General features: G+C 35.9%; 1 protein-coding gene across 2 annotated transcripts in view; it reads right to left on the reverse strand.

The window, feature by feature from the left end:
- Positions 1 to 6,394: 6,394 nt before the first annotated feature.
- KLHL28 (kelch like family member 28) overlaps positions 6,395 to 22,439 on the reverse strand; it is a 35,921-nt gene continuing 19,876 nt past the window's right edge. For both annotated transcript variants that reach the window (XM_047075649.1, XM_047075650.1), the window contains exons 3-5: positions 14,370 to 14,813; positions 12,221 to 12,429; positions 6,395 to 10,963 (exon numbers count right to left, since the gene is read on the reverse strand). In XM_047075649.1, coding sequence (XP_046931605.1) covers positions 10,800 to 10,963; positions 12,221 to 12,429; positions 14,370 to 14,813 — 817 coding nt within the window. In that variant the 3' untranslated portion in view covers positions 6,395 to 10,799. The remainder of the gene's footprint in view (positions 10,964 to 12,220; positions 12,430 to 14,369; positions 14,814 to 22,439) is intronic.

Consider the following 22,439-nt stretch of genomic DNA (forward strand, 5'->3'; position numbering starts at 1 on the left):
TACCACTGGACCATCTCTCTTTTTTTTTTAAGTTAATTTATTTTTGAAAGAGAGAATGTGTGAGTGGAGAAGGGGTAGAGAGAGGGAAAGAGAGAGAATCCCAAGCAGGCTCCACACTGTCAGCACAGAGCCCAATGTAGGGCTTAAACACACAAACCATGAGATCATAACCTGAGCCAAAGTCGGACACTTAACCAACTGAACCACCCAGGTGCCTTGGATCATCCCTATTATTATCAGTTCTCAATTACTAAATTTTCATGCTGTCAAGGATAGAGAGGTAAGAGTATACCTGTTAAACACCTAGACTCTGAAGCAGATTGCCTGGATTCAAACTTGGATTCTGGTTGTGTGGCATCGGGCCTGTTATTTAACCCCTCTGTTCCCGAGTTTCCCTACTGTAAGATGGAGATAATAATAGAATATATCTCACAAGGTTGTGGGAGGATTTAATGATTATGATTAGAACTTAGTGCCTGGCAGAGAGTAAGCACCATGAAAGTATTATCTACCATTATTGTTGATTCCTCTTTCTATATTTTATTAAGAAATGAAATTAGTAGATACGTAGTGCTACTGCAGAAAATGAACTAACATCTGTATGAATATCTCAAGTTTGTTGCTGAAAATAATTGCTGGTATTTCTGTGGCAATTAAGCTCATGGAAAAAAATTATAATATTAAAAGAGTAAAAGAATGTTAAATTCATGAATTAGTTTGAAATGCAAAAACAAAGGAAAAGTACAAATGTTGGAGGAAAGTAAATAGTTTAAATTTCCCTCGATACTAAATAATACCTGTGAAATATCACATCTTATTTCTGCTCAAAACCATTTATCCACCAGGTACTGTCCAAAATAGTTTATCTGCCATTGGCTGTAAAAGTTTTTGAGACATAGTCCTCTATTCATTGGGAACCACCTACTGTCTTAGATTCTAACACCCCTGCCTATATAAACTTCCAACTCTTAACTGGCCTCATTAGCACAGTAGGCAGCATGTTACTCTCAAACTATTAACCCTCCTTAGGGCACACACAAGAATATCCTTTAAAAGACTTTCTTCCTGATTGGGATGACAGAAGTGACTGGTCTATCCCTATGTAGATCTTGCCATACTTAGTAAGGGATTTAAAGATTTTCATATACTTGAAAAATAAGAAGCTTCCTTTCTTTCATTATATTTTAATGTTATACATAATTTGAGCCGAAAAGAACCTGAGGCCAAAAAGACCATTGGTAGGTAAATTAATAAAACAGCGTATGAGATACTCTTGTCTATTGTTGATGGGAATGCAAAATGCAACCTCTTAGAAGAATTGAGAAGTTTATGGACTGAATGTTTCTGTCTCCCTAGTGCTCATATACTGAACCCCTATCTCTTCCTTGTAATGGTATTATAAATTGGGGCCTTTGGGAGGTGATTAGGATTAGATGAAGTCCCGAAGATGGAGCCCTCATGAACAGGATTAGTGTCCTTAACAAAAGTCATGAGAGAGCTTGATTCCTCTCTACTCTCCGCCATGTGAAGATACAATGAGAAGTGGGCAGATTGCAACCCTGAAGAGGGTCTGACCAGAACCCACCATGCTGGCACCCTGATCTTGGACTTCTAACCTCCAGAACTGTCAGAAATAAAGTTCTGTTATTTATAAGCCACCCAGCCTACAGCATTTTGTTGTAACAGCCTGAAATAACTAAAGCAGGCAAAATTATATATCATCTATGCTTTGGCTCAGCAATTCCACTTCTAAAAATCTATGCCCAAAAACACACAATGACAAATGTACAAGGACATTTTTCATTGTGACATTATTTATAAGTGCAAAAGTCTGGCAACAACCCAATGACCATCAGCAGGAGACTACTTCAAAGTTCTGTAGTATATCCACACAGTAAGGTACTAAGCAATTGTAAAAAAAAGATTAGGAATTATCTCCATACATTGATATGGAATCTCCAGAATATATTAAGTAAAAAAAAAAAAAAAAAAAAAAAAAGTTGAAAATATACTATCTTTTTTGTAAGGAAATAGGGAAAGGGGTATATTTATTTTTCAATGAAACCAACATCTAATAAAAATGATTACCTATAGAGGAATAAAAATGAACAGGGTGGAAAATATGGAAATGCAGACAAAACTTCTGGGAATGCATCATCTCATAGAGTTTCAACTTCAGGATCAAATAAATATTTTATGTAATTAGAAAATAAAATTACATCCAAATATATATACCTAAATATTAAAACCTGAATTTGAGTAACTTAACTGTATACCAATCAATCATGCTTTACTCAAATAAAAACATTTTATTTAACTCTAAAAACATTGCTTTTAGGAGCGCCTGGGTGGCTGAGTTGGTTAAGCATCTGACTCTTGATTTCAGCTCTGGTCATGATCTCTAAGTTCATGAGTTTAAGCCCCACTTCAGGCCCTGCTCTAAGAGCACAAAGCCCACTTGGGATTCTTTCCTTTCTCTCTGCCCCCCTGCTCACGCTCTCCTTCCCTCTCTTGAAATAAATAAAGTTAAAAAACGTTAAAAATGTTTTTTAAGAAGCTCCAGGCCCACATGGGGCTTAAACTCCCAACCCCGAAATCAAGAGTCACATGGTCTACCAACTGAGCTGGCCAGGCACTCCTAAAAGCAGTGCTTTTAACGTTTACCCTTGTGAAATATATCCTAAGGTCAAAAGAGAATCACAGGGACTCTTAACTGCATTCGCCGGCCCTATTTATGCCATCACTGTTATTTTAAAACTATTGTTAAGTGTGTTTAAGATAAATCAAATAGGTAATTATGCTAATGTTGACAGAAACCAAGATTTTCAGGCTAAGAAAAACATTAAAATCCAAGAATTTATTTTATTTTATTTTTTTTTAATTTTTTTTTTTCAACGTTTATTTATTTTTGGGACAGAGAGAGACAGAGCATGAACGGGGGAGGGGCAGAGAGAGAGGGAGACACAGAATCGGAAACAGGCTCCAGGCTCTGAGCCATCAGCCCAGAGCCTGACGCGGGGCTCAAACTCACGGACTGCGAGATCGTGACCTGGCTGAAGTCGGACGCTTAACCGACTGCGCCACCCAGGCGCCCCTAAAATCCAAGAATTTAAATAAAATCCCTTTTCTCTCTTTTGAAATAAAAAAGGAAGCATTTCCTGACTCTACCTATTGAATAGCCTATAAACAATAACAACTGAGTAGCAGAAAGTACCACCAGCACAACACTGGGATCTAAAATACCACTTCCCAGCAAAAAAGTGCCAGGGACCCTTGACGAAATGGCTGGTTCTAGATCTGAGGAAGAAAATGTGGAAGAGCCAAACCACAATGATGTTTCAATTTGATACCTGAACTGTGGTTACATAAGAGAAGGAATATCCTTATTCCTAGGACATACATGCTGAAGTATTAAGGGATAAAATAACATAATGTGTGGTGTCTACTTTTGAATCGTTCGAAACAATAAGAGAAAGGTGATAAAACAAGTGTGGCAAGATGGTAAAAAAACTGGTGAACTTTGGAAAAGGTATTTCAGAGTTCTATTATTCTTACAACTTCTCTATAAGTTTGACATCATTTTAAATCATGTCAAAATAATTTTAATAAAATTTTTTAAAAGCAAGATTTTCAGTGGAACTTAATGGAGGTATCCACTGGACTAAGGCCTATTAATTGAAACACACATATTGAAATGAATATATAAAACATGGTAAGTTCATGATACTTGATCACCTTTAGAGGTTTCTAGGACATCAATTCATTAAAGATTGAAAAGAGAATGAATCAAATATTTCCCCCAACCTTTCCTTATAGGCCTTATCTCAGGGTAACCAAATACGTGATAAGGAAGTGTTTTCCTTTATAGGATTCCAACTAATAAATGCAGGAAAAAAAAATGACAGAGAATCACTGTTTTGCAACTTAACATAATAATGGATCTGGCAGGGGCACCTGGGTGGCTCGGTCAGTTTGGCATCCAACTTCACGTCAGGTCATGATCTCACGGTTTGTGAGTTCGAGCCCTGCATCAGGCTCTGTGCTGACAGCTCATAGCCTGGAGCCTGCTTCAGATTCTGTGTCTCCTTCTCTCTCTACCCCTCCCCCACTCGTGCTCTGTCTCTATCAAAAATAAATGTAAAAAAAAATAAAAAGAAAAAATAATGGATCTGGCAGTAGTTGTTAGTTGTTAATAGCTGCAAAAAAAAATCAAGTGAAGAATTTGATGGGGAACTTGATAATGGAGGGGTCAGTTTGACAAGGCCTAAATGAAAGCCATGATTAACGTTAGCATCACTAATAGTGGGATAACCAGACATAATTTACCTCAGATGCAATGTAATAGGAAGAATACGCATCAACTACACTTACCAAAAAAAAAAAAAAAAAAAAAAAAAGAAGGGAAAGAAAGGAGGAAGGGTGGGAGGAAGGGAGAAGGGAAGGAAGGTATGGAATGGGGAAGAAGAAAAAAAGGACCTGAATTTAATCAAGACTCTGGTCAACTATGAGAAATTTGAAGACTAAGACAATAGCTAAACAATACCACAAAAAGCAATTAGCCAAACCTAGAATGTGGGACAAGCTACTAGACAAATGATCTCATTTGTTCACAAGTATATGGCATGAAAAGGGAGAGTGGCACAGTGACTGGTAGAGGTTGAAAGGGACTCAAGAGCTAACGGTCAAACGCAAAGTACAAACCTTTAGATCCTGCCTCAACCGACAACAAAAAAAAATCAGATCAGGGAAATCTGAATATAGATTGTGTACTAAGTATTACAGCAGTATTAAATTTTTAAGTGAGATTATTATCAATGTAATTGCTTAGAGAATGAAAATTTTAAGTGTCCACTATCACTTAGAGATGCAGTCTCAGTTCTTTATCAGTCATATTGCATGTCTGGGATTCTCTTTAAAAATATTCCAGAAAAAAAAAAAAAAACAGGGTGAATAGATGAAGATTAGCAAAATTAATTACTAAAAGGTTAATTTTTGAAGCTGGGTGATGGGTATATGGAGGTTCCATTAGTATTAAAAATGAAAAAAAGGAAGCCTGGAAAACACATTAAAACTCACAAAGTATTCTATCTTATCACAGAACTTCCTTTTATGCCTTAAGAGTTTGGACTCTTCATTGTAATAGCTTTTTGCATCCCGTTATGAGCCTATCGTACAATCCACTCATCACAGTCTTCCAAATTAAAGTTGAAACTTCTACTCCCATTACTGCTCTGGCCCCAACTAAGAGAACCATCCAGTAATTTTATGAAAGAACACAAGAGGTATAGCTTGAGCTTTGCCGGGATATCACTGTCTTCTATTTTCTCTCTCTGGGGGGAAAAACTAGGTGTATTTTTAATTCCTCAAATAGATTGAAGAATATGGCTTTACTCCTTTGTGCTATCATGTCCTACACATACTAAGCTTTTAATAACTGTCTGCTGACAGATTTTGCAATGACTTCTGGGTAATACGAAAGCTATCTGTGCATGTCTTAGACATCACAAACCAAACTTCAAATGCATCAATTCAGTCAAGAAATCTTAATTTCAGTATTTTAATAGGTACTCCTAAAGTGCTTATTTGCATATTTTGTCATCTATAATAAATACCTCAGTATATGTGTTAAGTTTCTACTTAAACTCTAGGAGTTGCCCTGTTAAGAATGCAGTTCACAGATGGTTAGCTGATATTTTAACCAGGAAACCTATATTCAAGGCAGCTACAAACACTTCGGTTATTCATAATTTGACCAACATCCAATGTTTTGCTCATTAGTGTATTAAATGTCAGGGACATTGTTGGGGAATAGTGGTTCACAGAATAACATGAAATAAAAAAGTTGTTCCTATTGGTGAAGTTAACAGTTTCAAGTTATATGGATTGCCTAAATATATGAGATATTTCCAATCCTTGCATGGACAGGTTATCTGAATCCATTCAGGCCTATAGTTTACAAATTCCTTAAAGATGGCACCTGGGGCTTAATCCCTTGTTTACAGAAACTTCCCCATAGGAGGACTGCTGGTTACCTGATGCTAGCCATAAGCGTAACAGAATCCTCTGCAATGTTGCCTTGTCTGCCTCAAGTAAACCCCTTACAAGGCAAGTTAAGGAATCTAAAAGGAGAGAAAGCTGGGACTGCATGGAACTTACAGACTGAACTCTTGTGCTGGCTTTACTAAAGAATGTTTCTTTAATAAGTGTCTGAACATGTGGCAGAATTTAGCACGACACACGTTTCCATTATAATCTCGTAATGAGGATGTAAAAGATTAGCTATCCCATACCAACCTCAACTTTTGTGGCCACTACCTGCCTACCAACAAGCATCTAAAAGTTGAGAACGACAAAGTCAGCTTGGGTCAGTTCAAAACATTTGACGCATATGAAGTCATGTTTCTCAAATTTATTTTAAACATTTCACATTAAATGAAATTTAACCATAGTCATTGCAGAGCATCACCACAACAGTACACACAAAGAACTTTTAAAATAAAAGACAAAAGAATACAGCTTTCAACAAGTTAAATGCCACTTTACCATGTAAACAAAAATAAAACCCTGATGCTAAAAAGATACATATTCAGAGGTAAGATACATTTACAAAAACATTTAAACACTAACATAATCCACAACTACATCACATTCTTTGCAAGAGAGTACAAATATTAGTACTCTACATCTACAAAATTTCAGAATCCTGTTAAAATCAAAACCATCTCTGGTTTATGATACAGCACAATTCATAAGGCAAAAATAGAGGCATTATCATCCAGTTCTTTAATTTCACTTGTATTTTAAGGCAAACTTGGAGCTTTTTGCTTATTATTTTAAAATAAACGGGACTTACACATGATAAGTTGACAAAATTAATAATAAATTATCTCTAGTTAAATATGTATAATATAAAAGACATATGGATAACAATTTTTCTCTCTACAGAGATGTAAACTGGATTTTTATTGACTCCATATTCACACCAGTAAGAAAACTTGTAAACCTATAGTATTTGAAACAATGTATTTTTTACTCTTTTCAAATGTGTATCAACACTGAATTAATATACTGTAAGTGAAAATCCAATATGTATCCAGCCACAGAATAAATGTATCTAATTAAACCAGGTCTAATTAAAGTGCTGTTTTACAAAGGAAAGAAAAAAAAAGATTAAGAAGTAGAACTGGATGTTAACTTGACATGTGACATCTTCTAATTTGTTTATTTTCAGACTACAGAGGTTATAGAGGTTATCACAAGTTTATTGAACTTTTAAGCAGTATATTTATTGTAGAATCTGATTTTCCTGAAAATGAGCACTTAGGTGACAATACCAGAAATCCAACACCAAAACTGAAAACAAACACAGCATTATAGGTACATATACTTCTTCAATGTTAGCCAGAGCCTTGTAATATAGTAAATAATTTTTTTGCAGTTTCTACAATTTTGTTTTTCTAATAGAAAATATATTATCCAATTCCAGGAAGTTTAGAGTTCTATAAACATTAGGTTTTCTATAATTCTTTACATGTCAATAAAACCTAATTGGACACTAAAGGACACAAATGTTTATACATAAACTGGGTGTCTAATCACTTCTAGTGATATTGGTTATAAGGAATTAGATTCATACTTTACCATAATAGTTATTTGGGTACAGGTCTCCCTCACCATACTTCACTCGTTGAGTGAAAAGACTGTATCTATTATTTATAATATTTCTAGCCCTGACAGAATCTGGCACAATACCACGTGCATATAGTAGACCCTCCATAATTTGTCAAGCTAGCAAAATAATTTTTCAAAACCTGATGCCATTTTCCTACCATTTGATATCACTTTCTACAGTTTGATATTCATTCATATTTAAAACATTATTAGCAATAACCTATGGAAACATCCTTTGGGCTACATTAAAAATCACTTAAGTTCTATTACTATATTTAACAAAGATTAAATACCCAAACATTCCTACAAGATTAAGTCGTCATAATTATGGAAGGCAATTACCTTCCAGGTGATTAGATAATTTCTATTTCCATTGTCACCTTTTTTTTTCCAAAATATTTCTGGGCAATCTTAAACAGCTTTCTTCCCATTGCCTGAGTATATAAAATTATGTCTAATATCATTTATAAGCAAACACTTTGATGAGTTTTGACACATGAAAAACATGTGACTTTAAATTCACAATCTGTCAGCAAAGTATTCATGATGAAACTTCTCAGAAATCCATACGAGAAGGTCTACTGTAAAGTTATCAGTTGTCAGGTTACAATACCTCTGGTTGTTATGGATAGTACCGTAGGTTTGGTAAACCCAAAATTAGTTATTTCAAAAGTTTGGGGTTGTTTTCTTTCTTTTTACAGGTTTTTATAATTTTTTCTCTGGTATACAGTTTCTACTATTGCCCAAGATGTTTCACATTTAGTCTTTAGCAAGATAAAGTTTTGAGTTTTCCAAAACAATGATCAATATATGCCTTTGGTCTAATTTACCAAGTGATTCTATGTTTAATAACAATTTGATAGTGGGGAAAACACATGAGTAAAACATTGTTGACATGTATAGTACAGATCTGTTTACAATTAAAATAAATTTCTATTGTCTTTCAAATTCCCTTAATTATTATCTTCTGGGGATAGAAGATTAAAATAGTATAATAGAATGCATTTAATAATATAAACAGAAAAAAGATTGAGTTGAGAATTTAAAATTAAGTAAGTAATGAAATCTATTTTAAATTGCTTTTCCTTAAATAAAGTCTAGGCCAATCACAATAGTGCACCTTGTTTCTATTCAATAGATTTATTCAAATCAATTAAAAAGTTATTGCTATATATCATTATGTTATTCAAACAAGCAACATAGAAAATACTCAGCCTGTCAATTTTATTAGTAACTTCTGTTGAGTTCTTAATTGTAAGAGACTAAAAAATCACTTGCAAGGTTTTATAATCTGTGCAAATATTCATAAAGCATACTACTTACATGATTAAAGGTGATTTTATGTAGTTTTGCACTATGTATTTAAATCTACACTGGCAGTTTATGGAAGAACAAGAAAAACTGCAAATTGCCAGGCAATAGTTTCCAAAAAATAACATATTTGCTAATGAATGAACCTATGTTTTATAATTACAAATGGCTTCTTAACAATAGTTTGGAATATTATGGCACTTAAGAATGCAGTATGAATTTTTTCTTAGAAAACAAATGTACACTGGTTTTGCAGAGACTATAAAGAGATAGCAGGCAGGTTAAAAAAAAAAAAATGAAGGAAAAGAAAACAACACAACTACAGTACCAAAAATACAAGTACCGACATCCTAATAAAATGCAAAGTAATAGGTTCAAGACTGACAGGTATTTACTAAAACATGCTAAAAATGAGCTAACCACTAATTTTAAATAAACTATCACTGGCTATAGCAAACAGTCTTGCTTGTTTCTTTAGTCAAAGTAGAACCAAATTTAGAACCATTACTCAAGTAAACATCGAGTTCCAGTTTTCCTCAGTAACTTTGTAAAATATTCAATTACCTAAGAAGTGTACAAAGTAATGCATAACTGCCTAGTGCTTCATATTTAATGCATATATTTGTTTTTAAGGAGGACATATAATATCTAGCACAAGGAGAAAGAAGATTAAAAAATGCATCTTTCTTTAAATCACTATTCAGGAACCATGAAAAATATAACAGGCCATTTAGATGACTCTTGGATGTTAACATTAGCATAACTGCTAACACTTTTAATAAGCACAAATGAACCAAGCCAGTAAAAAAAAAAAAAAAAAAGAAAAAATACTATCAAAACATACTATCATGCATATCTCATACTGAACATTCAAAAGAACATTATAGCCTTGTTATATATCCTACAGTTAGCACCATTTTTATATCTGAACACTTTGAAAAAGCAACCAAAGGTCTTAAAAAACTAAAATGATTATAAGGATATATGAAAAAAAATCAGTATGTACTTAGAATGTACTGAACATTTGTCAAATATTTACATCAACACTGGGAAGCCTGCTGTACTACGGAAATAACAAAAAAACTGAAACTGATATGCTTAACTCTTTCTATCCATGCTTAGTATAGCACAGGTGGGTAGCTAAATTCATCCAGCCTTAACCTGCCCATAGAAAGAAGGCATAAAGAGCAAATATCTGCCTTCTTAAAATGAGCCCCCAAATATCATGATAGTAAAAGCATTTGTTCTACAAACTTCTTATATCCCCATTCCTAAAGCCATTTAGTAGGAAGAGTATCCAGATGACTCACTATTGTATATAATTTACAACCCTTAACAGTACCCCCCTCAAAAAAGCAGCCCTTTATTTAAAATGTGAAGCATATGAATTAATATCCAACAGACAGTATCAGCGCTCTGTCTAGTCATTCAATACACTCCAACACTGAAGCATCTCTCATCCTAGGAAATCATGGTGCATATATTAAGTAAGAGGGAGAGCTAAATTTTTTTTTAAGCAGCAAGATTTTCTCCACATGTACACTTATGAACATAAAACGACTCTATCCCAGTATTAGGAGGGAAAAAGTGCACAATTAAATTGGCAAGTTCTTTTTTTTTTTTTTTAAATTGATTCACTATGTAATCAAGAGCAACCAAAGCTACTTTATCAGTTCAGAGTACCCAAGAGAACTTTGAGTCTTCATGCCATTTCAAGTTAATAAGAAAGTAATGTAGCTTTTGGATTTCAGAAAATTGGGCATCCTTTCATGCGGCACAAGGTTCATTACCACACTATTTCCACAAATCCACACTTGTCAAAGTGCAGTTAATCCAAAGTTGCAGCGACAGTATATCATGCCAGCTGAATCCAGCCACGTATCTGAAATAGGGTCATATTTCTGCACAGTATTCAGATAGGAAGACCCTGAGTGACCGCCGACTACATAAAGGTAGTTATCAATTACTGCAGCACCAACTCCTAGGAAAGGTGAGTAAAAAGAGGGAAAAAAACATGTTAACCATGAAGCAGACTTCTCACTAAAAATAAATGTATTTTAATGTTTTCTTAAAATACATTCTAATAATCTATTATTAATTATACAAACAATATAGCCATATGTACTTACTGGAAAAAAATCCCTTAACATGAAAGCAAGAGTTCTAGTCTTCCTTCACTTCTCCTCCCTAATCCTATTCTCCCTCTCCTCTTCCACAGAAAAATATGAAGAGTATATTATATGTCTTCCCATATGCTTTGTCAATTTATATGTATATATTTTTCAACAAAGCATTCATCTTTATCAGGTTTTTAAATGTCTTCAAATACTTGAAACATGTATTGAACTATATAACTTAGACTTTAAAAATTCTACCGTATACACTGTTTTACACAGTTCTAACAGAACATGGCTACCTAATGTTTTCTCACATTCTCATTATTTTATGGCTTTCCCTCTTATGCAAGGAAGCATTTCCATCAGCAACTTAAAACTTTCTCCTTAAAATAATATGATTTGAGTTTGGGTTCAAAGATAATTTCCTTCTTTTCCTCAAAGCTGTTTTTGTTTTCTCTGGGAACTGAAATCCAACCTTTTCTAGATCTTCAAACTCCTTCAGTAGGTGAAAACATTTGAAAGCAAACATATAGACTGATGTACAATAAAACAAAAACAAAACAATGCAAAGATTCTGGGTGTGTGTGTGTAACATAAAAAGATGACACTTGTGGGGCCTGGATGGCTAGTTGGTTAAGCGTCTGATTCTTGATTTTGGCTCAGGACACGATCTCACAGTTCATGAGATTGAGCCCTCCATGAGGCTCTGCGCTGACAGTGAGAGGCCTACTTGGGATTCTGTCTCTCCTTCTCTCTCTGCCCCCGCCCCACTCGCTTGTGCTCACTCTCTCTCAAAATAAATATTAAATAAACATTTTTTAAAAGATGACATTTGTTGTATGGACAGAGGAGTTTCTGTAAGATACATTCTATTGCCACCATTTCTAAAAATGTGTTCTCCCAACTATAAGAAATGATAATATCCACAATGGCATATTAAAATCACAGTTCAAGAAATCTATTTAATTTTGTTGAATCATTTGTCTCTCGAGTCGAGCACAGAAGTTTTTTTTTGGCTGGACAAGTAATACTCTTACTATTCCAAGGACCTATTATTATTCTAAGAACATCACTTCTATAAGAAATATTACCCTATATGTTTAGATATTAGTTATTATTACCTGTTCTGGGTTCTTTCATTGGTCTACACACAGTCCATTGATTTTGATGAGGGTCATATCTTTCAATGCTTGACAAATGTGAGACACCATTATGTCCACCCACCACAAAAATAAAGCCTAGCATGACACCCACACCAAAGTGAATCCTTTTATCTGCCATAGATGCAACCATCTCCCAGGAGTCCTTACTTGGATCATAACGCTCCACACTGCAAATATTCACAAAAGAAAGAATTAATTCACATATTCTTTGTGCCACTCTTCCTACCAAAACAAAATTAAAACCTACCATAGTTTTAAAAGTGCAAAAAGTCAAATAAAACAAGAATAGTTTTCCTAAATGTTTACTTTTTGCTGATAAAATTGCAGGGATAAAAGCTTACCTTATGAACTGAGAGCAAAAATAACAGTACGTTATTCCCTTATATCATACAAGCAGCAAGATGTATTAAGGACATGGAGCTTCTGGAGTTAGAAAACCTTGGTTCAAGTACTAATGCTGTCTACTTAGGGTTAAATGAACTGAAGCTCTAACACTTGTGGGGCCTGGGTATGTGTAATCCTGGATAAGCCATTTCCTCTCACCTGCAAAAATGGGGATAATCTAACCTCAAAGGATTCATGTAAGAATAAAGTCAAATGCGTATGTACGTTCTGAAAAGACTCTGAACATCCCAAATTATAGATGTTTTCTAAGGACACTAAGGATCTTTCAAAGAGCTAAGGAAAAGGGAAGATGAAAAAAAAAAGGAAAGGAGAGGAATTTTTTGTCTTATAGAATTCATGGTTTACTGTAAAGTAAACATTGCAGTAACCTCAGAGTGATTTAGGAGAATTCAGGGATTTAAGTCAAGTCTGCATTCCAGATAACACTTGGCATTTCCAAGCTGCATTATGGATATCCAAAACAAATCAGAATGTCCAAAACAAGCTTCCTAGAAAATCCCAGAAGGCCTCTAAATCTGTGATTTGCCCTGAAGGGCACAAAGCAGGCTTGTTGAGCTCCTTCTGGTCCTAACCTAACTTCTCAAGAAAGCCTGAAGCATTTGAGAGTCGGTAGCCTAATTCTGGAGTTCAGAACAGAGACCAGACTGTAGACTGACTAGAATATAGACTAAACTATAAATATTTCTGAAAGAACACCAGAATAAAAGCCATTAGAGCACAATTACTGGACAAGAAGAGTTGATAAACTTAACAACTTAAACTTGAAGATCATTACCTCCCAATAGAATACTCAACCATTTATCTTATAAATTTCTGACAGCACATTTTCAAAGATTAAAATGCATGTCTGTGCCCCAAAGACTTTTCCTTCAAATAAAGGCGCAAATAAAATGGAAGAATGCTTTAGCTTACAAAGAAATAAAAATTTATAGATGAAATGCTGTTGTGCCCCTACTTACGCAGTTAACAAACCACAACATACTCTTTCATCAAATGCTCACAATCAATAAAACATACACCACTCTAGTTACTATCAGAGATAAAATCTCTAGAACATCGATTTTCAACAACAGTTCAGAATTATGATTAATTTTCCATATAAGCAGTCACTTTATGCTTTTATTTTTCTTGTATATTTTTCTCCTTTATTCAGAGAATACTACAAAATACAGAAATTGCAAATTCGGACTCCAGCAGAACTCAGGTACATAATGATACACACATGATTATAGAGTAAGAATCCAAAAAGGAATATTTAAATAAGGCTTTATATATGTTTATGATGCACTATAATATATAAGCATATAGAAATTACATTTTTCACTTTTTATTCTGTTAAGCAATGCAATAACAGACCATTTATACACACACATGCATATTTATATATATTCAGCACTCAAAATCTAAAGTTGTCCAACTTCATCTTATTTTCAGATTTCTGAATTTTAAAATCTAGCCGAATTATATTAAATGAATGAATGTAAATTCTTATAAGAGGGATTTCTTAGGTCTATATTAAATCATCATGTAAAACAATTACAATTATACTAGTGGAGCAGATTAAATTTCCCAAATGCCTAACAATATTACTTTGAAAATTAAAAAAGGAAGTTCATTCATATATACAAGTTGTGTATGAATCATTATTAACGATACTTAAAAAAAAATCTATAAGCATATACAACTTCATTAGGTTAAATACCTGTTCATGTGGGCAGGACCATACCCACCAATGGCATATATCATTCCATCCAACACAGCTGCAGCAAAACAACTTCTTGTTGTAGTCATTGGTGCCACATGTTGCCATTTTCTTAATTTAGGAATATACTTCTCTACAGATTGTAAGTAAGATTGTCCATCATAACCACCTAATGCATAAAGTTCTCCTGCAAGTACTACTACTCCAAGGGTACTTCGGCTCTCATTCATTCTCTCGAGAGAAGTCCAGGTATTTGTATCAGGATTCCAGCATTCTACTGAATTTTCATGTTTTCTGATAGTGATGCCAGGACGCACATTAGTTTCAATACCACCTATAACATACACTTTTTGGTCTAAAACACATATTCCAAATTCATAGCGAGGAATGTTTAGGGGTGCCAAACCAATCCAAGAGTCATTCTGAGGAAAGTACATCTCCACACTAAAGAATAAGCAGAAAAAATTAAATTTTAAAAATCAAAATGGCTCAAAAACAAAAATGTTTAAACTCTTTAATAATCAGGGACGTGCAAATTAAAACAACAAACCATGACACACTTTCCAGACTGGCCAAAATTTAAAGTCAGATAATAGTAACCGTTGGCAAGAATGTGAGCAAGAAATGCATACTCTGTTGGTTAGCGTGTAAACAGGTTAAACTATGCTGGAACACAATATTACCGGGTAAAATTGAAGATACACAAATGCTCTGACTCAGCAATTTCATTCATATGGATCTACGCTACTGAATGCCTGTTATAGCCAGTTTTGCACCAGGACATATGTACAGAAATGTTTACAGCAGCACAGCACAATCATCCATCAAAAGGAGAATGGATAATTAAGATGTGGTATATCCACCCTATGACTGAATAACTCCACTCCGAGATATATACCCAAGAGAAATACACACATGTATATATATGACGTTCATAGCAGCGTAACAGTCAACAAATGGAAACAATTCAAATATTCATCAACCATAAAACAGATAGATTGTGACATATCAGAGAATACAACAATGAAAATAAATTATAGGTATGTGTAACAGGAATGAATCTTACACATATAATGTCACGGGAAAGAAGTCCAATTCAAAAGGATACATTCTGTATAGTTTCATTTATAACAAGTTCAAAAACATTTCTAATTTCTGGATTAGAAATGAGGATAGTGGTTACCTTTAGGGAGGGCAAACTCCAGGGTGGTTTCTGGTGTCGATCATATTCTTTCTTGAACTGGTTTGTGACATTCACTTTGTGATAGCTCAGTGAGCTGTTTGCTAGGGATCTGTGCACTTTTCTGTATGTATGTAACACTTTACCTAATTTTTATATTTAACATGTTCATTTTAGAAAGAAAATATATTATATCCATATACTGTAATACCATACACCAATGAAACTAAGTGAACTACTGCTTCATGCAATCTCACAGGTGAATTTCATAAATTTACTATTTAGTGAGAAAACACATCTCTGAAGAATATATATGCTGCATTTAGATAAAAACATGTAAAACCTAATGCTATATTGGGGCACATAAATATGTGATGAAAATTACAATGCAAGGCAAGGAAATAATATACAGAAAATTCAAAATAGTGGTTATTTCTAGGGGAAGAAAGGAGATGCACCAAGGAGGGACAGGAGGGACACAAGGGAATTTAAAGGTATTGTTAACAGTTATTTCTTAAGCTGGCTGATAGGTACTTGGGTTTTTATTCTTTATATCCTGCATGCTTATTATATATGGCCTCTTGCAAGTATACACATTTCATTTCAATGCCTCCAAACTCAATAGTGCAATGGCATAAAAATATGTTTTCTATTCAGTATGACCAAAGAACATCATTCATTCAACAGTCATTGAATGCCTATATACAGTTTTGTTATATTGCTTGTTTTAAAAATACGAACTTGTTCCAATGAGAATGATACATCAGGGAATTATTTGACCTTAATGAGAGAAGTTTCAGTGGGGTGGTGTGGACAAGTCTTGACTGGAGTGGTTCAAGAGAGAATGGGAGGTGAAGTGAAAACAGTGGGTATCAACAACTTTTCTAAGGATTTTACTATAAAGAGTAAAACAGACATGAAGCAGTTACAAGGATGAGCACAGAAAGACCATGGAATTCAGGGAAAATTGATTTAATCTGGGAACTTAAACCAAAGCATGTCTGCATGCTGATGGCAATGATGTAGTACAACGGGAGAAGGCGATGTAAGAGAGAGATGGGATACATGCAAGAGCAGAATCCTTGTGTAGAGGACAGGAATGGAAGCTAGTAAGTAGAGAAATGGAGGGAATGGTCTTAGAAGTAACTTGGTGGATCTGGAGATCAGAAAATGAGGTAGTTCTCTTCTGATTGCTTCTATCTTCTCAGTAGAGTAAGAGATGAAGTCATCAGCTGAGAGTTGGAAGGTGAGGGTTGGGGGGTTTGGATGTTTTCATGCAGAGAAGAGAAGGTATAAGACAGTCCTCGAAGGGAGTCAAAGAGTAAACTGGTTAGGGAAAGTAAAGGGGTTGCTGAGAGTGCTAAGGGCCCCAAGTGACACAATTTAAGATGGGTATTATGTGTGCTTCACTGCTCAGGTGCAGCCAGGGCATAAGTAGAGAACTAATTTTAACTAGATGAGTATGATGGAAGGAAAGAAGGGCAAGGGAGCCATGAGTGTATTCAAAGGGATGATGACAGTGATGTTCCTGGAATCTAAGCTGGGTAAGGAGTGAAGTTGAGGACACTTAGTGATTGGTGAGCAATAAAGTTTTCTGATTATAGGGCCAAAGGATTAAAAGTCTTGAGGTGACAAAAAGTAACTGCAGTAGATGTACTGAAATAAATAAGCTGGCAAGAAATAAGCTGGCAAGAAATAAATAAGCTGGCTAGTCAGAGACTGGAATGTGTGAAACCAAGATTTTGAAAGTTTGAAGTCACTGGTAATGACAAAGTTGAAAGTATGATCATGAGAATAGGTGCCCAAGGTAAGGCAGAAAAGACTGTTAGAAGTGAGATCAAGGAGAGAGGCAAAGTTGTTGAATAACTGTGGATCATACTACAGGGATGATGAAATCAACAAGAATGTAAGCCAGCTATAAAAATCTTTACTAAATGTAGTTACTAAAGGGACAGCAGATGTTGACAATAAGAAGGGATATCGAATGATATCACCCAATGGCAAACACTTGGAATGAGTTGAGATTTTTGAGAGAAGGGAAATGAAAAAAAATTGGATATGAGGAACAAAGAAAACACTTACTCAACCTTTAGGACCTGCGATACATGAGGTATGGGAAAACAAAACGGTTTTGAGAGGGCTCTGGCAAAAACAGTATCCGTTAAGCATCAGTCATATTTCAGAGTAAGAAGTTAAAAATAAAGATTTTTCTTATGATTGAATATAAATTCTATAGGACATGGCAGACAGCTCTGAGGAGTCAAAAAAAAGAGGACTGGGCAATAAAGTTAAATTAGATGATATACAGAACCTACAATAACGGTGCAATAAAAATTCTATTTGGGTTATGTGCCAGGTTCCTAGCAGAGAGCTCCTAAACTTAATTTCCTGAGTGATAAGAATATCTTTTGTTTTTTATAATGAGCCCCTTTCAACCACACTTGAGTTTATGCTACTGAGGTGACTACAAGTGGCCACATAGATAGCTTCAGCATGGGAGCGGTAGCCAGAGGTACCAACCATGTAATTAACAGTCTGGAGGTTGAGCTCAATCACCAATGGCCAATGATTTAATCAATCATACCCTTATAACAAAATCTCTATTACATTCCCTAAACAATGGGGTTTAGAGAGCTTCCAGGCTGATGAGTACATTGAAATGCTGGGGGAAAGGGGGAGGGGGTGGGGATGGTGGAAAAGGTGGTGGCATGCCCAAAGAGGGCATGGAAGTGCTGTTCTTCTCTTTGCCACACCTTACTCAATGTCTCTCTTCCATTTGGTTGTTCCTCAGTTGTATCCTTTGTAATAAGCTGGAAATAGTAAGTAAGTACTTTCCGGAGTTCTCTGAGTCATTCTAACAAATTATCAAACTCGAGGGGGGTGTTGTGGGAACCCCTGAATTTTCAGTCCTCCCTACAGAATTGTGGGTAGCCTGGGCATCCCCTTTTGTGGCTAGCATCTTAAGTGGGAACAGTCTTCTGAAACTATGCCTTTAAGCAGTGGGGTCTGGGCTGACTCTGCATACTGTCAGAATGGAATTACTGGACCCACAGTTAGTGTTGGAGAACTGGTGTAAGAAAAAATCTCTCAATGATATTAAGAGTTCAGCTTTGATGATGGATTTTCAGAGATGATTTTTTTTTTTAATTTTTTTTTTTCAACGTTTATTTTTGGGACAGAGAGAGACAGAGCATGAACGGGGGAGGGGCAGAGAGAGAGGGAGACACAGAATCGGAAACAGGCTCCAGGCTCCGAGCCGTCAGCCCAGAGCCTGACGCGGGGCTCGAACTCACGGACCGCGAGATCGTGACCTGGCTGAAGTCGGACGCTTAACCGACTGCGCCACCCAGGCGCCCCGAGAGAGAGAGAGAGAGAGAGAGAGAGAGAGAGAGAGAGAGATGACTTTTCTAGGTAAACAGAGATACAAGATATAAAGGCATTAGTTCTTACAATCTTTGAGGACAAATGAATAATTAGTTGTAATGAGAGCTTCTTTGTTGGAATTTGACCTGTAACTTAGAGCACTGAGGTGAGTGATGTCATGAGTGGTTTGGCTAAAAGTCCATTTAACATTTAATGTATTTGCATAATTAGTCAAAAACACTTTTAATGTACTGCCATCCTTATGACACCCTGTGTAAATAGAAACAACACTGTTCTCAGAGCTTCCTGAGAACTTCCTTAAGCTACCTACCCAGTCTCCACTTCCCTCTTTTGCAGACCTCCTTCCTTTACTAGTTAAAGGGAAAAACAGGCTACTAGATAGTATCTATCTTAAACCCCTTCTCCTTCTCCCACCCCTCCCCACTCCAGCAAACTTATCCTCATTTCTGGTCTTGGAACATAAAGGAGTTTCTCTTTCTTATATTTAAAACCTACCTTTGCTTTTGGTACCAACCCCTTCCTATTTCCTTTAAACTCTTGCTCCATTAGCGACCATTCCTCTGTCCTGTACCTTTACCTTACCCCTCTTTACTGGCATCTGACAGAAACATACTCATGTCTCTCTCTTCCAGAACAAAATAAACAAAAACTTCTCCTGACTCTATCATTGTGCTTGCCTTACCTCTCTCAACTCAGCCAAGATTGTTAAGTCTTCACAGTTTATTTCCTTATTTTTTATACACAGCTCAATCTGCTATAATGTAGCATTTCTACAATTATGCTGAAATCAATCCACCAAAAGTCACAAATGTTCCCCATATAGTCAAGTCTAAGAGCCACTTTTCTATCTTTATCTTTCTGGAACTTTCTTTAGCATTTTACATTTTTAGTCACATTTCTTCCTTCTTGATACATTTAAATTGCTTGGATTTCATGATACTATCCTCTCTTTTTTTTCCCTCATTTTTAATTTTTTTTTGAGGCTGTTAAGGCTGACTTTATTTTTTTTTAAATTCAAGTTAGCTAACATACAGTGTATTCTTGGCCTCAGGAGTAGAACCCAGTGAATCATCCCTTAAATAGGACACCCAGTGCTCATCCCAAAATGTACCCTCCTAATGCCCATCACCCAACCACCCCATCCCCGCACCGACTTCGCCTTCAGCAACCCCTACTTTGTTTTCTGTATTTAAGAGTTTCTTATGGTTTGTCTCCCTGTTTTTATCTTACTAAAAAAAAAAAAAATGACTATTCTCTCTTGATTCTCTGACCTCTAAGACTGTTCCTGTTGCCCTCATCCTGATTAGTGTTCCCAAGAGGTTCATTTATGAGCCAATCTTTTTTCCTTTCTCTATGTTTTTAATGGGCAGAAAGAAGGAACATTTAAGCTAGTCCAGAAGACTTCATGGTTTTAATTTATACATCTAAGTGTTACTACATGCCAATAACTTACCATTTCCAGTTCTGATCTCTTTGTTGAATTGCAATCATGTCCAGCTAGTGGGACATCTTTCACTTGGATATTTAATAGGCACTCCGATCTCAGTGCCTATTAGTTTCCCCTCTAAAATGGCTCCTCTTCCTATATTCTCTTGGTATATATTTATCTAATATCTAACCAAGAAATCAAACTCATCTTGGCCATCCCCTCATATCCATTCAACTAAATCTTGTCAGTCTGCTCTCTTAAAACATTTTTTTTTAAATTTTTTTTTAACGTTTATTTATTTTTGAGACAGAGAGAGACAGAGCATGAACGGGGGAGGGGCAGAGAGAGGGAGACACAGAATCGGAAGCAGGCTCCAGGCTCTGAGCCATCAGCCCAGAGCCCGACGCGGGGCTCAAACTCACGGACCGCGAGATCGTGACCTGAGCTGAAGTCGGACGCCTAACCGACTGAGCCACCCAGGCGCCCCAAAACATTTTTTAATTAATGCCCCCTTCTCTAACTTTGCTACTTCTACCCTAATTGAGGACCTCATAATCTCTTGCCTACACTTTTATAATAACCTCTTTCCTAATCACTCAGATACTAATCCTGGCCTCTCAATCTTTCTTCATAATGCAGCCAAAATGATCTAATATATGAATCTGATCACTGCACTACCCTTCTTAGTTTTTTGACCCACTTAAGAAAAATCTCTTCATCATGGCACATAATACATTCTTTACTTGGTCCATACTGACCACTGTCTATCACTTGCTGGTTAGACCTTTGAACTTTATTTTATCTTTAATGTTTTTCTTTTCTTTTTTAAGATTTTATTTTTAAGTAATCTCTACATCCAACATGGGGCTCAGACTTACAACCCTAAAGTCAACAGTTGCATGTTCCACTAACTGAGCCAGTCAAGTACTGAGCCAGTCAAGTACCCCTGATCTTCAAACTTTATATTCTGGAATACCAAACAGCTTTTTTTTTTTTTAATATTTTAATTAATTATTTATTTTTATTTGAAAGAGAGAGAGGGAGAGAGCAGGGAAGAGGGGCAGAGAGAGACACACAGAGAGAGAATCCCAAGCAGGCTCTATGCTCAGTGTGGAGCCTGATGTGGGGCTCGATCCCCCAACCCTGGGACCATGACCTGAGCCAAAATCAAGAATAAGACACTCAACTGAGTCACCCAAGGGCTCCCTCCAAACAGCTTTCAGTTTTCTGCACACCCTATACTGTCATTCCATTGCACTGTGTCTTTGTGTACTTCCTGTGATGCCCCTGCTGTCTTTTGCTTGGGTCTTGCTTAGCCTTCAACACAACTTGGACGTTAACTTCTCCACAATATCTTCCCTAAATCCTCCAAGTGGGATAAATGCCTTTCCTTAACATTTCCATGGGATTATTTTTTTTTTTTTTCAACGTTTATTTATTTTTGGGACAGAGAGAGACAGAGCATGAACCGGGGAGGGGCAGAGAGAGGGAGACACAGAATCGGAAACAGGCTCCAGGCTCTGAGCTATCAGCCCAGAGCCTGACACGGGGCTCGAACTCCCGGACCGCGAGATCGTGACCTGGCTGAAGTCGGACGCTTAACCGACTGCGCCACCCAGGCGCCCCTCCATGGGATTATTTTAAACACTGCATTAACACTACATATTACAATTACCTATTTAAATATTTGTCAAATAAATAAATATTTGTCTCCTTAACTAAATTATAAATCTGTTAAAGATCCATTACCCAGCATAGTGTATCTGATGCACTGTGTCTACACTATTTTTGCAGAAATATATTGAATAATTACTTAGATTGATTCCACTGTTTCCATAGTTATAAATCATACTGCAATAATACTAGCTTAGGGCAAATGACATTAAAAATTTTTTTTGACAGATTGTATGATGAAAGATTACTGGGTCTAAACACATCAACAGTTCTTATAACTCTTCAAAAATTTATGTCTATTTTTTAAGTTTATTTTGAGAGAGAGAGAGAAAAGGAGAGGGGGAGAAAGAGAGAGAGACATAGAGAGAGACTGAGTGGCGAAAGGGCAGAGAGAGAGAGGGAG

The sequence above is a fragment of the Lynx rufus genome, unplaced genomic scaffold, assembly GCF_022079265.1.
Source record: "Lynx rufus isolate CCGP_SWC_20201006 ecotype Redwood Valley unplaced genomic scaffold, mLynRuf1.p SCAF_13, whole genome shotgun sequence".
Taxonomy (NCBI): domain Eukaryota; kingdom Metazoa; phylum Chordata; class Mammalia; order Carnivora; family Felidae; genus Lynx; species Lynx rufus.